The 16,901-nt window shown below is 42.0% G+C and overlaps 1 protein-coding gene and 3 non-coding genes across 10 annotated transcripts in view; 2 read left to right on the top strand and 2 right to left on the bottom strand.

Annotated features, from left to right (window-relative positions):
* Nucleotides 1-3,948: 3,948 nt before the first annotated feature.
* trnak-cuu (transfer RNA lysine (anticodon CUU)) lies at nucleotides 3,949-4,021 on the bottom strand. Its single transcript has one exon. It is a non-coding gene; the product is annotated as a tRNA-Lys (tRNA).
* Nucleotides 4,022-4,304: 283 nt separating this feature from the next.
* On the bottom strand, nucleotides 4,305-4,390 carry trnay-gua (transfer RNA tyrosine (anticodon GUA)). The gene is given in 2 exon segments: nucleotides 4,305-4,340; nucleotides 4,354-4,390. It is a non-coding gene; the product is annotated as a tRNA-Tyr (tRNA).
* A 1,941-nt stretch (nucleotides 4,391-6,331) lies between these two features.
* trnak-cuu (transfer RNA lysine (anticodon CUU)) lies at nucleotides 6,332-6,404 on the top strand. Its single transcript has one exon. It is a non-coding gene; the product is annotated as a tRNA-Lys (tRNA).
* A 65-nt stretch (nucleotides 6,405-6,469) lies between these two features.
* Nucleotides 6,470-16,901, top strand: part of LOC125455700 (F-box/WD repeat-containing protein 7-like) — a 34,433-nt gene continuing 24,001 nt past the window's right edge. For 2 of the 7 annotated variants that reach the window (XM_048538030.2, XM_048538032.2), the window contains exons 1-2: nucleotides 6,587-7,179; nucleotides 15,429-15,607. In XM_048538030.2, the coding sequence (XP_048393987.2) occupies nucleotides 6,850-7,179; nucleotides 15,429-15,607 (509 nt within the window). In that variant the 5' untranslated portion in view covers nucleotides 6,587-6,849. Of the gene's footprint in view, nucleotides 7,180-7,996; nucleotides 8,289-8,727; nucleotides 12,441-15,428; nucleotides 15,608-16,901 lie in introns of those variants that run through there. The other 5 variants (XM_048538034.2, XM_059649180.1, XR_009446240.1 and 2 more) reach the window with 5 other exon arrangements.

The following is a 16,901-nucleotide window of genomic DNA, read 5'->3' as shown; positions in this document are numbered from 1 at the left end:
AAGAAAGGTTCTGACTTGAATGGTTGACTTTCCTGCTCCTCGAACACTCTCTGACATGCGTGGCTTTTCCAGCTCCACATTTTATAACTCTAGCTTTCAGCATCGGCAGTCCTTTCTATCTCTAGGTCTTTAAGAAGATTGTTCACAGAAATTTTAAATTGCATTATTCTGAATATTGAGACATATTTTCAATTCAATGTCATAACATATACTGAAATTTATGCCTGTATTTATTTCTAGTAGAGAAAACTATTAACATTTTTATTAATGGAAATGCCTTTAGTTATTAGTTGGAAGAAGACAGATTCTGCTTAGGATTTAAATAGGTCAAGATGAGAGAAAAATGTGCTTGTCCACTTTGACAGGAAGGGTGAAAAGGCAGAAAATTATTTAAATGGAGAGAGATGGCAGAATTCTATGATATTGATTTAGGTGTGTAGTACATGAATGGTATGTGAATTGCCAATGCTAATAGAATGTTTGCTCTTATTTTGAGGGGAATGGAATGTAGAAGTAGAGAAGTGTTGCACATGGCTTTCGTGACACTGCATCAGTAGCACCATGTGAAGGTATGCCTTCATTGTTTCCTTGGATGACCTGTGAGAAAAGGTTAAGCAGGTTTGGTCTAAACTGATCGAAATTTAGGAGAATAAGAAGTGATCTAATTGCAACCTATAAGATTCTATGAGGACTTGATTGATGGAGCTTACATAATGGTTCCCCTAGTTTGGGAAGGTTTTGAACTGTCTAAGAAAAAGGTGATTTCCCGTTACAAACTGGATAGAGAAGGATTTTCTTCACTCAATGGTTGTTTAGACTTTGCAATTCTTTTTTCCCAGAGAGTAGCGGAGACTGAGTAGCTGGATGATTCAAGATTGAGTTGAACACATGGATGAGGATAGGAAGGATTATTGAGGGCAGGTAGAAAAGTGGAACTAATGCCACATTAGGTTAAACATGATCTTAATGAATAGTGGAGCATATTAGAACCCCAAGCGCCAAACGATTTACTCATGACCCTTATGATACTTCCGATAACATTATGTAGATTCCATTTTCATACTATTTTCATACTCTGTATATAAAATAAGTAGTTCAACCTTCCGATAGGAGGGCATTTGAGTAGGACATTGTGAGACTAATGTTAAGTGATAACATTACTGTGACAGCTCAACTGCAACCACCTTGGACTCTACTCAGTCCAGAAAGTTAATTGTGCTGAACTGATAATATTCTCATCAGTGAAGATGACCCTTGTTCTACCTGGGATTTTTCAACTATTGGGGATTGTAGACAGAGATAATAGGAACTGCAGATGCTGGAGAATCTGAGATAACAAGGTGTAGAGCTGAATGAACACAGCATGCCAAGCAACATCATAGGAGCAGGAAAGCTGACGTTTCAGGCCTAGAACAGGATCATAGACAAACAAGTCCTCACGGTCTGATAGCTTACATAAAGACTGACACTAAGAGTTTCTATAGGTACGTGAAGAGAAAGAGAAAGAGAATGAAGAGGGATCTCCTAACCACTTAGAAAATTTTAACAGGACTAGACAGGGTAGATGCAGGGAGGATGTTCCTGATGGTGGATGTATCGAGAATGAGGGGTTACAGTACGAGGATTCAGGGTAGACAATTTAGGATGAAGCTGATGACACATTTCTTCACCCAAAGAGTGGTGAGCCTGTGGAATTCATTACTACGGGAAGTAGTTGATGGCAAAACATTGAATGTATTCAAGAGGTGGCTAGGTATAGATTTGGGGGCAAATGAGATCAAAGGTTATGATTTGAAAGCAAGATTCGGCTGCTGAATTGGATGATCAGCAATGATCATAATGAATGGCAGAGCAGGCTTAAAGGGCCAAATGGCCTCATCCTCCTCCTATCTTCTATGCTTCTGTGTGTTGCAGGGTTCAGACCTCAGACTTCAAGTATTTAGATTAGATTAGAGTAGTCTCCTTACAGTGTGGAAACAGGCCCTTCGGCCCAACAAGTCCACACTGCCCCTTGAAGCATCCCACCCAGACCCATCCCCCTATAACCCACACATCCCTGAACACTATGGGCAATTTAGCATGGCCGATCCACCTAGCCTGCACATCTTTGGACTGTGGGAGGAAACCGGAGCACCCGGAGGAAACCCATGCAGACAATTTGCATTTACATTTACATTTTTGATGCACGTATACAAGGTAATACAGCCAAATTTGTAGGTGACCCCAAAATAGGTGGGAAAGGAATTTACAAGTGGATATGGATAGAATATATTAGAAATTTATTATCAGCATCTGTGAAGAGAGAAACAAATATTTCCCGATGGTAAAGATTTCAGGTCAATGAAAGTACAGATGTAAAAAAATCTCCTTGAATCATTGCTAACAAAGTGTGGAGCTGGAAGAACACAGCAGGCCAAGCAGCTTCTTAGGAGTACAAAAGTTGATGTTTCGAGCCTAGACCCTGCATCAGACCCTTTTCTGATGAAGGGTCGAGGCCCAAAACGTCAGCTTTTGTGCTCCTAAGATGCTGCTTGGCCTGCTGTGTTCATCCACCTCTACACTTTGTTATCTTGGATTCTTCAGCATATGCAGTTCCCATTATCCCTTGAATCATTAGCTGTTTATCATTCCACAAATTCTGCCTAGCCTGTCGAGTATTTCCAACAATACGTCTCCCTATAGGTCATTTCCTTCTACATTGACCAATACCCCATTCCCAGTCATACAGTCATAGACATGTGCAGCGTGGAAACAGACCCTTCAGTCCAACTCATACATGCCGATCAAATATCCTAAATTAATCTTGACCCATTTGCCAGCATTTGGCCCCATCCCTCTAAACCCTTCATATTCATATACCCATCTCATCCAGATGCCTTTTCAATATGGTAATTGTACCAGCCTTTACAACTTTGTCTGGTAGCTCATTCCATACACACACTAACCTCTGCATAAAAAAGTTGTCCCCTAGGTCCCTTTGAACTCTTTCCTCTCTCACCTTAAACCTATGCCCTCTAGTTTTGGACTCCCCTACCCAGGGAAAAGACCTTGGCTATCTATCCTGTCTGTGCGCCTCATGATTTTATTAACCTCGAGATGGTCAGCCTCCAATGCTCCGGGGAATATTGTCCCAGCCTATTTAGCCTCTCACAATAGCTCAAACCTTTCAACCCTGGCAACATCGTCGTAAATCTTTTCTGAACACTTTTAAATTTTGCAACATCCTTCTTATAGCAGGCAGACCAGAACTGCAGAGATAACAAAGTGTGGAGCTGGATGAACACAGAAGGCCAAGTAGCATCTCAGGAGCACAAAAGCTGACATTTCGGGCCCAGACCCTTCATCAGAGAGCTCTCTGATGAGGGGTCTAGGCCCGAAACGTCAGCTTTTGTGCTCCTGAGATGCTGCTTGGCCTGCTGTGTTCATCCAGCACCACACTTTGTTATCTTGGATTCTCCAGCATCTGCAGTTCCCATTATCTCAGACCAGAACTGCATGCTGAATACCCTTTCCTCTTCAAAGTTTTGGCAAAGATCTGTAGCTCGGGTTTTGGATGAGTTTGCATGCTGACCTGCTTTTGGTCGTTTAACGCTAGGGTTACTATCTCTTGGCCCTAATTTGCTCAGTTAGGTTTTGGATAGACTATTTTGCAAATACGCAGCTGCAGTCTTTTGATGGTTGTGTTAAAAGCCTTGGATCAGACTTTTATTTTACGTCCAGTTTCACACGGTCCGGAACCCCGTGTTTGCGCTTGTCTTTCCTTCTAGATCATTGTGTTTTAGGTGCAGAAAATTGCCAGGCTGATACATTGTTAGCAAGATAGCGGTCCGGCACGCTAGTGTTTTTCTGTTCTCTACCCTGCTTTCCTTTTTTCTATCGCTCATAAAAAATAAAAGTCAAAGCCTGTAAAACGAATTGTACAGATAAATTTAATTAACAAAATTTCCTCGCCCAACGTGGGGCTCGAACCCACGACCCTGGGATTAAGAGTCCCATGCTCTACCGACTGAGCTAGCCGGGCATTGGTCGACTGTTGGAGCATCGTGATATATATTTTATTCACAGAGTAGGTAATTGGTTATGAGATTATTGCTTGGTTCTATTTGAGTTACACGCCATCAAAAACGCACCTTAAGTCCCGGCGTTTCAGTAACTATTTCTATTCTGGGCCAGGTTTGCTGAGGTGCCGTCCATGACTCTAGTCTGGTGGGAGGGAGTGCAACAAGAATCCAGCCGGCCAAAAAAAAATTCACTTGAGGTTCGGCACTGTCCATGTGCAATGGTTTCTTCCACCAAAAATAATCTCCTTCGAGCCGGAATCGAACCAGCGACCTAAGGATGTCTTCATGAACTCTACAGTCCTCCGCTCTACCAGCTGAGCTATCGAAGGAGAGCTGAATGCTACGTTCCCAAACTGGTCTGAAGAGGCCAACATTACTGTTCGTATATTTCTCCGATTACTTTTTAAGGTTGAAAGTTAATTTTCATCAGTTTATTTCTCGGCTATCATCTGCAGAACATAGCATGAACTCCACGCTTCCCCATCCGCTTTGCCTCTTCGCAGGGTCAACCAGTTCGTCCGCCCAAACTGAACACAAAAATATTAGCAGATTTATTGTGGTGGAGCAATATTTTTAAATGAAGTGGAGTTGATGTGATTATTGGTGTGATAAGTTTGAGTTTTTTTTGATAGGCAAAATTTAGCAAGTGGTCAGGGAAGCCATGAGAGAATTGTAAGAATTTAAAATAAGGTATACAAACGACTGTAGGTTAAAACAACGTCGAAACGGAGTGAACACGAAAATATATGCCAGTGCTGATGAAGGGTCTAAACCCGGAATGTCAATTGTCCTGCTTATGTCAAGCCTAGAGGAGGACGAGCAAACTAAGAATAGGCTATATTTTTAAAAAGGAGGCGGAGCTAGATTAGAAACTGAAGTGAAGGGTAAGGCAAAGCCAATTATTAAAACAGAAGGAAACTATTTCCAATGGAAAGGAGATAATGTGGATTTTGCTTCCAGGAGGGCATTTTACATGACGCAGCAATGCTTAGGTTATCTCTCATAATAGGAAACTGGATGCTGGTAACGTGATATTGAAGAATCCAAGAGTTATTTATTACATAATAAAAGCAAAACACTGCTGATGCCTGAAATCTTTAACAAACCCAGAATGCTGGAGAAATGTAGCAGGTCTGGCGGCATTTGTGTGGAGAAACAGTTACTGGACTTGAAAGGGAACTCTTTCTCGTAGCACTGAAGTTTATTATAACTAACTATAATTTACAACTATTACACCCATGGACACATCAGTGTCTGGGTTAACATTTCATATTACATTACAACATATTTCTAGGGGTGTGCCATGGTTCAAGTGATTCATTGTGAAAGTGAGTATAATACCGCTGTTTAAGAGTGATGATTTCATTAGTGTTTCCCTAAAAGCTGTACTGACATGCTGATCATGAGACATAATACATTGGTGGTCAGATATAAAAGCAGAGTAGGATAAACAGGAAAAATGGTATAATTTTAAGCGCTAAGGACAGAGACAACGCTGAGAAAGGATGGGAGCAAAGTCAAAAGCAACAGTCCCCCGCTGCGGAGGGCGAAAACAGCTAGGAGAATGCTTTTAAGCCCGGATAGAGTAGAAAAGATAATAGAAAATTAAATATATACAAGTATATACTTAGAAAATATTTTTGCGATATGACGAAATAACCTGAACAAAACTGCAAAATTTACAGATTAATCTGAGCAACTCGAAATAGTGAACAAAAACAGGAGCTGCTGGAAAAGTTCAGCAGGTCTGGCAGCATCTGTGAAGGAAAAAAATCACAGTAAACATTTCAAGCCCGTGTCCCTTCCTCAGAACTGCAGCAGCTTCTGTTTTTGTTCCTGATTTACAGCAGCCGCAGTTCTTTCGGTTTTTAAACTCGAAATAGTGCCAGTTTGCGTCTAAATTATTCAACTGTAAAATTACAGTTTACAGAAAGGAATCAAATTTATGCGTTCACATGGACAATTTTAGTAGCAATTATTTTCATAATATTGTGACAAAATTATGAAAATGAAAAACAGTGTAAAGGGCGAGACTAGAAATTGTTGGTGCAGTGATTAATACTAATATACTAATATAAAAGCAAAACACTGAAATTTTGCTGGAAGTCTGAAAGAAAAAAGACAAAATGATAGAGAAACTCAACAGGTCTGGCAGCTTCTGTGCAGAGAAAAATAGTTAACTTTTCGAGCCTGATATGATTTTTCAGAAGTGAAAGGCTAACTTGTATGAAATAAATTATACACGATAATCAAACGAAACAACTTCATCAGCCCGGCTAGCTCAGTCGGTAGAGCATGGGACTCTTAATCCCAGGGTCGTGGGTTCGAGCCCCACGTTGGGCGTGCGTACAGTTCATTTTATATACAAAGCCTTTCATTGAATCTTCGGGTCATGTTTAAAAGTACAATTTTAATAACGGAGATTGTGATTTTAATTCTCTCAGCCGAGTATTTTTCACATACCAATTTGTTGAACAAGTGAAATGGATCGCTGGGTGTTGCGGGGTTTCAGGGCAGGATGAGTGGGCACCAAGTCAAAACAGTTTGGAGCTGGAGAAGCACTTTCGGAGGAGCAGGAGAGTCGACGTTTCGGCTTTACACCCTTCATCAGGGCGTGATGTGTTTTTCCAGCTCCACGCTGTATTGATTCTGACCCCAGCATTTGCAGTTCTTGCTATCTTCGGGGGGATGACCAAATCAGACAGAAAATATCGGAACAACCCAACGGCGAAAGTGCTTGCTTTATTTTTAGGCACCTTTAGACTGTTCTCCATTTGTACTAATTCAGATGTCTCTCGTCACCCGAGATTCCGGTAACCCTGACAGTCGCTCCCCCAACCTCCACCCCCCCGCCGGTCAAGGAGGGTTGGTGCCGTCCGGAGCAGCCGTTCCGTCCGTTGCTGTGGTTACCGGCCTGGCCTCCGCCAGCAGGCCCCACAACACAACTCTCGCACTGGGACTGGTTACAGACCTGACCTCCGCCGGTAGGCCCTACAGCAGGAAACCGGGCATGGAACCTCCATTCGAGGAAAAAATGGACCTGATCCTGTCTACATTCATCTCCCTCACGGCACAGGAAAAGGACGAAGCGTTGTCGCGTTTGCTTCGTGTATGTCAGGTAAAAAGATGCTTCTGATTCTAGCCTAAGATAGAAGAGTCTAGACCTGAAATGTTAGTCTTCCTGCTCCTCTGATGCTGCTTGGCCGGCTATGTTCATCCAGGTCTACACCTTGTTATCTCAGATTCTCCAGCATCTGCAGTTCCTACTATCACTGATTCTAGCCTGCCTTCTCTCTCGGAAGAATAAGAACAGAAATTAAAAAAAACAGAAATTGCTGGCGATAGCTCAGCAGGTCTGGCAGCATCAGAGATAATAGGAACTGCAGATGCTGGAGAATCCGAGATAACAAAGTGTGGAGCTGGATGAACACAGTGGCTTGTACCCGGTGTGGCTAACTCTACATTGGGGAAACCAAGCGGAGGCTTGGGGACCGCTTTGCAGAACACCTCCGCTCGGTTCGCGATAAACAACTGCACCTCCCAGAGGGGGAGGCGGACCAAAGATGGAGAGTGAAGAAGATAGGTGGAGAGAGGATAGGTGGGGAGGTAGGGAGGGGATAGGTCAGTCCAGGGAAGACGGACAGGTCAAGGAGGTGGGAGTGGCTTAGTAGGTAGCTGGGGGTGCAGCTTGGGGTGGGAGGAAGGGATGGGTGAGAGGAAGAACAGGATAGGGAGGCAGAGACAGGTTGGACTGGTTTTGGGATGCAGTGGGTGGGGGGGAAGAGCTGGCCTGGTTGTGTGGTGCAGTGGGGGGAGGGGACGAACTGGGCTGGTTTAGGGATGCAGTGGGGGAAGGGGAGATTTTGAAACTGGTGAAGTCCAGCCTGTCGCTACCTCCCTAACCTGTTCTTCCTCCCACCCATCCCTTCCTCCCACCCCAAACCGCACCTCCATTTCCTACCGACTAACCTCATCCCACCTCCTTGACCTGTCCGTCTTCCCTGGACTGACCTATCCCCTCCCTACCTCCCCACCTATACTCTCCTCTCCACCTATCTTCTTTTCTCTCCATCTTCAGTCCGCCTCCCCCTCTCTCCCTATTTATTCCAGAACCCTCACCCCATCCCCCTCTCTGATGAAGGGTCTAGGCCCGAAACATCAGCTTTTGTGCTCCTGAGATGCTGCTTGGCCTGCTGTGTTCATCCAGCTTCACACTTCATTATCTAGGTGAGAGGAAGAACAGGTTAGGGAGGCGGGGACGAGTTGGGCTGGTTTTGGGATGCACTGGGGGAAGGGGAGATTTTGAAGCTTGTGAAGTCCACATTGATACAATTGGGCTGCAGGGTTCCCAAGCGGAATATGAGTTGCTATTCCTGCAACCTTCCAGGTCTGGCAGCATCGGTGGGAACTAAGTACAGTTAACGTTTCGAGTCCGCTGACTGCTCTGATGAAAAATTACGCAAGCACTTTCTGTTTTTCTTTTAGCTCTCCAGCACACGCAGATTTTTTCATTTTAAATAACGCTAAACTGTTCACTTAACCATCCAGATAAATATCTAAAGATAATTCACAATATTGATCACTGTATTCTCGTACTTTTTCTGTTGTTCACTGTAACCTTTTGGAAGTGTTTGTATTATTTTCTGTGTTTTGTGTTTCCTAATAGGAATGTTACATGATCATCAATTTTAACTGTAAAATATAGTGAAGCGAGGGAAATGTTCACCAGATGTTTTTCTTAGTTCATAATCGTCGGCAACAACACCTTTTGGTCTCGAAATACTTTATCTGCGATGGGAAAGGCAACTTGTCTGAGCCAAACGTTTGTTATTTAAAGTTTGATTTGTAATAAATTTACACGTTTAATTTGTCTCTACTAGAGGCTTTAAATTACATTTTGATGATTGTCATGTTCATTTAAAAGTTCCATCCCATCTTAATGAGTCCGATCAGCTGGGATGGCAGCAGCCTCTAAAACAGCAATTCATTGGTTCCTTCAGTTTGTCTTGGGGAGAAAATACCTTGTAAGAGACTGGCATTGTGATGCCTTACAGAGGAATTAAAAAGAATGCGTGTGGATGTGAGGAATGATAATATAAGATTAGAATATGAAGGAGACAAGAAAGGAAATGGTAGGTGTTCTGGCATTAATCATCAAATACTTTCTGGCCACAGGAAAAGTGCTTGGGGACTGGGGGACAGCTTATATGGATGGTATCATCCTTCAAGAAGGGTGCTAGGGACCAGGAAACTACAAGTCAGTGAGTCTAACATATATGGTAGGGAAACTATTGGGGTAAAGATGTTTGGAGGATAGAATTAATGTCTACTGGAGAGGCAAAGATAGGAAACATAGGTTTGTGAGGGGGAGATCATACCTAATAAATTTGATTTTTATTTTGGGAAATGTCTAGGTTTGTATATGAGGATCATGTAGTTAATGTAGTCTACGTGATCTTCTGTAAGGCTTTTGACAAAATCTTGACAGACTGCTTAAGAAACTGAGCCCATTGAATCCAGGACAATTTGGCAAATTGGATCCAATACTGACTTAGTGGCAGGAGGCATAGGGTGATGGTCAAAGAATGGTTTTTGTACCACAGGGTCCAGTGCTGGTGAGCAAATGTGAGGTTTTGCACTTTGGAAAAAAGAATACAGGCATGGACAATGTTCTAAAGGGTGAGAAAATTTGTAAAGCAGTGTTGGTCCAGGATTCTCTAAAGGTTAACTAGCAGGTAGAGTCCGTGATCAAGAAAGCGAATGTAATGTTGTCGTTTATCTCAAGATGGCTGAAATGTAAAAGCAGTGATGTGCTTCTGAGGCTTTATAAAGCTCTAGTTAGGCCCCATTTAGAATACTGTGTCCAATTTTGGGTCCCACACCTCAGGAAGGACATATTAGCCCTGGAGCGTGTCCAGCGGAGATTCACAGGGATGATCCTTGGAGTGGTAGGTTTAACGTATGATGAATGGCTAAGGATCCTGGGATTGTACTCACTTAGAGTTTAGAAGGTTGAGGGGAGATCTAATAGAAACTTACAAGATAATGTGTGGCTTAGAAGGGTTGGACGCTAGGAAGTTGTTTCCGTTAGGCGGGGAGACTAGGACCCGTGGGCACAGCCTTAAAATTAGAGGGGGGAAATTTAAAACTGAAATGAGATGACATTTCTTCAGCCAGAGAGTGGTGGGCTTGTGGAATTCATTGCCACGGAGTGCAGTGGAGGCCAGGACTTTGGAGGCCTTCAATGGAGAGATCGACAAATTCTTGATCTCAGAAGGAATCAAGGGCTATGGGGAGAGTGCCAGGGAAGTGGAGTTGAAATGCCCATCAGCCATGATTTAAATGGTGGAGTGGACTTGATGGGCCAAATGTCCTTACTTCCACTCCTATGTCTTATGGTTGTGTGGTAAATAGTGAGGAAAGCCTTGGAATACAGGATGATGTCGATGGGTGGAAGAGTGGAATATTAAATTCAGTCCTGAACGCAAGAGCTTTTGGGAGGACTAACAAGGCAATGGCTACAAACTGAATAGTAGGAGCCAAGGAAGTACTGAAGATCAGAGGGATCGTGGTCTGCATTTTCCTGAATCCTTGAAGGTAACCTGACAATTACACAAGGCATTAAGGCATCGGGGTATTTGCTTTTATTAATCAAGGCATTTGAATACGTGAGGACGGAGGTTGTGACAAACCTGTATATAATGTTTGTTAGGGCACAGCTGGAGTACTGTAAGCAATTCTGGTTGCCAAGCTGCTAGAAGGATGTGACTGCATTACAGTGGGTGCAGCAGAGATTCACCAGTGTATTGCATGGTCTGGAGTGATTTGTTTGAGGGAGACTAGATAACCTGGGGTCATTTTCCTTAGAGCATAGTAAGGCTGAGGGAGGAACCTGACTTGAGGCGCCCAAAATTCTGAGTGGCATTGGTAGGGTGGATGGGAAATGTTTTTCCACTTGATAGAAGGGTCAATGACAAGGGAGCACAATTCTAAAGTAAAAAGCAGGAGATTTAAAAGGAGACTTGAGGACATACATTCACCTAGAGAGTGGTGGGTATCTGGAGCTCACTGCCTCTCAGGTTGGTAGAGGGCAGAACTCACAAGACATTTAATGGATAGTTTGATGAGCCCTTGAAATGTATACAATGCTATGGGTCAAGTGCTGGGAAATGTCAGAAGGACCAGAGGATGCAAGTACCAGTAACGGCTAGTCTGCTAGTTTTGCATTTTACTCTTTCTTGCATCAAATTTCACTAGGGATGTGGGTAAATAACACTGAGAACACCCCCGATTTGTTAATTGTGATAATCAAGGTTGTTAAAGAGATCGTTTGAAGGCTACGTTCTGATATTTCAGCTTGAGCTTCACATCAGGTTTGGGTGAATCCACAGCTAATCTTGGCAGCTCTAATAACTTTGGTAGGCCTACTGAAAAGAAGAATGACTTTTAGGCACTTCAGCCACTTGCATGTAGATGCCGTATTCAGTCAGTGAAGGTCACAAGGAATGTAGTCAGTCAGTATTCGGACAGTGCAGAGGTGCAGGTATCACCGGGGCTTAGGAAAAGGTGGCAGATTTTTCAAGCACAGTTGGGCGGCCACCTGAACACAAGACAGCAGCTGGAAATCATAACTGTCTCATTCTGTTTCCAGTGGCAAGGAAGAGAAGAAACATCATATGTGTGAAGGGCAGAGCTCCATACGTCATCAGGCCAGAAGAGAGGTACAGGTAGCAACAGGAAGCAAACTGATGCCATTTTATTAGCACAGGATTTGCTGCTGAAGAAGCTACCTTGAGATGACAGAGAAGTAGTGCTGTAACAAACTGCAAATTTTCAGGCAGATGGTCAGAGATTTGTGCCCTCACGCAGAAGACCTTATACCTCACATCACTGCTTATCATTTCCAGCCTCTGGTTGTCAACATTGTTGTAACCTTGAATGCCTTCCTCTCTGGCTCATCTAAGGATCAGCTGCATACCTCACCAGATGCACAACCAATGCAACAGCTGGTCTATATGTACACTTCTGTACAGATGGGATCTCTCAAACTGAGACGGTAGTGGATTTAACCACCATCGCTGGATTCCTCTAGGTGCAGGGAATCATCATTGCTTGGACCTATATGGCCATCAGAGGACCAACTGACCACCCAGTGAGGTACTTAAAGAGGACATATTCCATTTCCAAACACTCGAAGCCTGTGACCACAACAAATGAACCTCCACATTGGTTGCTTGCTTGCTTGCTTGGCTACTGTTGTGCTTCCACCATCAGCTGCTAGTCAAGGATGCTGCAGCTGTTCTTTTCACCTCATTAAACCCCACCCGTGGATTATAGGAAATATGTGATGAATCAGCATTTCTCTAGATCGGAGCTCAGGTGAGATCAAGTAAGGATAGTCGATTTCTTTCCCTAAAGGATATCTGTGAATCAGATGGATTTTACAGCAACCAGTAATAATTACATGTTTGCCTTTAGGCTAGCTTTCTATTCCGTGTTTTTGTTGAATTTGGACACATGTCCTCAGTACATCAGAACTCTTGCTTATTGAACCAATAACATTATTACTACACCTCAAGTGGCATCTGAAATGCTTTCAGACAAGTCATATGACCCTGTTAATAAGTCTAAATGATATTGGTTTTGAGTGTAGACAGTCAGAGAAAATCTTGCCACATTGACGCTAGCTTTTGTACACTTGCTGTGTAAAATCTATCTTAAAGTTTGAACCAAAAACCCAATGAAAGACCTCATTGCCACAAGGGAAGTGTTCGTATAAGAATTCAACAATCCATTGCTGATCCATGACACACTCCAGTATTTTTTCTTAATTAATCACCCAGAACGCAGGTATTTTCTTAAGATCAACATGTTCAGAGATGTTGTTACACACCAGGTGGGTCTTCAACCCATGCATCCTGTCTTGGAGATAGGGACACTCCCAGTGCACCATAACAGCCATTATTCCAGTATTAACTATTTTATGTCCAGATGTGCTCTTACCCACAACTGATTTCTTTTTCCCATCACCAAATCACCCATGATATTTTTCCATTTATTACCACCACCAATAAATCACCCGTGCTCTTCAACTGATTAATTTACATGGAAAACATGTTAAGGTCAATGCAGACCATCAAAAGTGAGGAAGAAAAACAGGTGGCTGAAGCAAAATAGAGTTGGAAGGATGTCATTCTGGTTTTAAGAGATTGTATGGAAAGTGACTTCATCTAATCAGGGCAGGACTTATACACTTAATGGTAGGGTCCTGGGGAGTGTTGCTGAATAAAGACACCTTGGAGTAAAGGTTCTTAGTTCCTTGAAAGTGGAGTCACAAGTAGACAAGTTAGTGAAGAAGGCATTTTGATATGCTTGCCTTTATTGGTCAGTGCATTGAGTGTAAGACCATAAGACATAGGAGTGGAAGTAAGGCCATTCGTCCCATCGAGTCCACTCTGCCATTTAATCATGGCTGATGGACATTTCAACAGCACTTACCCACGCTCTCCCCGTAGCCCTTAATTCCTTACGAGATCAAGAATTTATCAATCTCTGCCTTGAAGATATTTAACGTCCCGGCCTCCACTGCGGTCTGTAGCAATGAATTCCACAGGTCTACCTCAAAGTATAGGAGTTAGGATGTCATGTTGTGGCTATATATGACATTGGTTAGGCCACTTTTGGAATATTGCATTCAGTTTTGGTTTCTGTGCAATAGGAAGGATATTGTGAAACTTGCAAGGGCTCAGAAGAGACTTACAAGGATGTTGCCAGGGTTGGAAGGTTTGAGCAACAGGGAGAGGCTGAATAGGCTATGGCTACTTTCCCTGGTGCATTGGAGGCTGAGGGGTGACCTTATAGAAGTTTATAAAATCCTTAGGGGCATAGTTAGGGTGAATAACCAAGGTTTTTTCCCCAGTGTAGGAGTATCCAAAACTAGAGGGCATAGGTTTAAGGTGAGAGGGAAAAGATTTAAAAGGGGACCGAAGGGCACCTTTTTCACGTTGATGGTAGTGTATAGATGGAATGAGCTGCCAGAGGAAGTAGTAGAGGTCGGTATAATTAAAACATTTAAACGGCATCTGGACAGGTATATGCACAGGGAGGATTTAGAAGGATATGGGCCAAATGCTGGCAAATGGGACTAGATTAATTTAGGATATGTGGTCAGAATGATTGAGTTGGACCAAAGGGTCTGTTTCTATGTTGTGCATCTCTATGTCTCCATGAACTTATCTGAAAATCAGCATTTGGACAATCCATGACTAATTCTTTTCTCGCTTTAAACTATTGCTTGGCCAAAGTGCCTTTGAGAGCCTTTTCTGGATTTGGCTTGTATCTGTGCATCTCAGCCTTGCTGAGGGTCGTACGTTCCTTTCATGTGTCAGAGCAGTGTGTATTCTGAGGCTCCTCAGCTGGTGTGTATCCAGAAGCCTGTTTTGACGATTTTAGTATTGCACGCATCTTGCCATAATGCAAAATGTCATTCAATCACTTCCTATTGTGGACCAGATAGTTTGTACTTAGTGTGGGTGACTTCAATCCAGCTCTGTTTTGCCCGGCACCCTCCACTGTCACCTTGCAGGAAGAGACTCTCCAGGTGAGCTTTTACAAGATGAGGGGGAATTTCCCAGTACTTGGGTTTCTTCACATCCTCCAGCACCCTTATTCCAACAAATCATGCAGCAATGGCTGTCATGGTGAATTTAAAGTTGGTCCATTCTCTTTCTGTCCTGTCTTAGTGACTACTAATTGATCCAATCCAATCCAGAATTGACAATTCAAGCCAATTAAAGTTCACCCCCATGAAAATCAGGAGCAGTGATTGCTTGCCTGTGCAGCAAGGTTGAGACTTGGAAGCAAACCAATGCTCGTTTCCCACCCCTGGCAGGATAATCATTATTGCTGTCAGCCAAATAATGAAAAAGAAGACTAATTACTTTATGAAATGCACTATTACGTAGCAGATTGGTCCAATGTAATTAATTTTGATACTGAATATAGTAGGGAAGCTTATAGTGCACATAGTTTTGATGGAGATGTTATCAACTTAAGGCAGTTGGAAAAACATTAATGGTTGTATACAGAAAAACCTCTTTTGACAAATCAAGTGGTTCAGATGTGGAATGCACAACCTGAGTATGCTGATGCAGACCTTCCTAAAAGGCATTAACTAAACCTCTGAAAAGAAAAGAAAAATACAAGATTATATGGAAAGGCTGGTTGAGTGGAATTAACGAGGGCTGGAATGGTACATTTGAATTTGTCTTTTCCTTCATTGTAAGAATTATTTCAACTGTGTCTTCAAAAACAAATTTGTGTCACACCAGTTTTTAATAGAAAATGTGATTTCCTTTTGTTTTCCAGCTGCCACAACTGAAAAATGTCTACTCTGAACTCTGTCCCTTATTATCCATCGACTTTGTATTAATCTTGCCACAAGAGCTGGTGGAAAGAATCTTTTCATATTTGTCTGCAGATGATCTGTTCAGGATGGCATGCTGTAACAAAACTTGGAGGGAATTTACAAACACTGACATTTTGTGGTAAGTTAAGATTTCTGGTTTTAATATGACATTCTGAATGTTGAGTTAAATTGTGTGTGTGTGTGCATAAATATAAATCTGTAGATGCAATCCAATGAACCCGGAATAACAAAGACAGATTGCAGGAGTTTGAGTGAGACATTAGCCTATCATCTCTGGGACATGAGTTTGAATCCTGTTTAAATCAAATGTACACTGGCTACTCATGTTCTACGTGAAAAGTTCATGCAGTCTCAGTTCAATTCCTAGTGGACATAGATTTAAAGTACAATAACTATGCTAAATACACCATTGACTGGCATAAATTGACAGAAAAGCCAAAGAATGGCTGTCAAGGGGAAAAAATATTAAGTGGAGGAACATCAGCTTCTGATGTTAGAACAAAGTAATAATAATCTTCATAAATTGATTTCATTATTACACTGCCCAAACAGAAAGTTATGGAATTCTACTGCACAGAAAGTCTGTGGGGCTTTTGCTGACTATGTAAATGACTATCCAACAGCCCTTCATGCACTTTTAAATCTGTATCTTCTGGTTAATAAACTTGTGGAGCTGGCGGGTGGTTTATCTTTACTCAGTTAAAACCCATCAAAATTTTGAACAATTCTATTAAATCTCTATTTAACCATTTCTCATTTTAGGAGAATAATCCCATTTTCTCTAATATCTCCATAAAACGGAAGATCTTTGTAAATCCTTCATAAATTTGCTGTGTGATCTTTTCAAGATCTTGATATCCTTCCTAAAGCGTGGTAACGATAATTGAGTGCAATAGTTCAACTGAGCCCTATCCAGTGACTTGTAAGGGTTTAGCACAATTTCTTTGCTTTTGTATAATGTGGGAAAAATTTTGATTCAGTTAGAACCCAGCTACTTGTACATAGTTGAATTCAAATCCTGTGCCTCAATTTATAATATCTACTATCTTGTATACTTTATTTACTTGATAATCAACCTGTTGTCCTTTTAAACCTATCAAATTGATAATATCCATTCTCTGAATTCTTCACCACCATGAGTAAAACATTTTCATAAATGGCATGCGTACCAAGTAAATAAATGTGTTTTTAAAATATATTTAATAATGCAATGCTTAAGTTAATTGAAGGTGCAAAAAAAATTCCAGGGCAAGGGACCTGCATAAAACAACTTAGCTAATAACTATGAAAGGATGATCCAAATAAAATAATCACAAATGTCTGGAGGAAAATTTATTAGTGACATTCCTGAGGAAATTAAATAGCGTTGTGGAATACTAAATTATATTTTCGGTGAAAATTTTAAATCATTT

Source organism: Stegostoma tigrinum, chromosome 10 (assembly GCF_030684315.1).
Source record: "Stegostoma tigrinum isolate sSteTig4 chromosome 10, sSteTig4.hap1, whole genome shotgun sequence".
NCBI classification, from domain to species: domain Eukaryota; kingdom Metazoa; phylum Chordata; class Chondrichthyes; order Orectolobiformes; family Stegostomatidae; genus Stegostoma; species Stegostoma tigrinum.
Note: the sequence above shows the minus strand (reverse complement) of the source record. Positions and strands in the feature narration are given on the sequence as shown.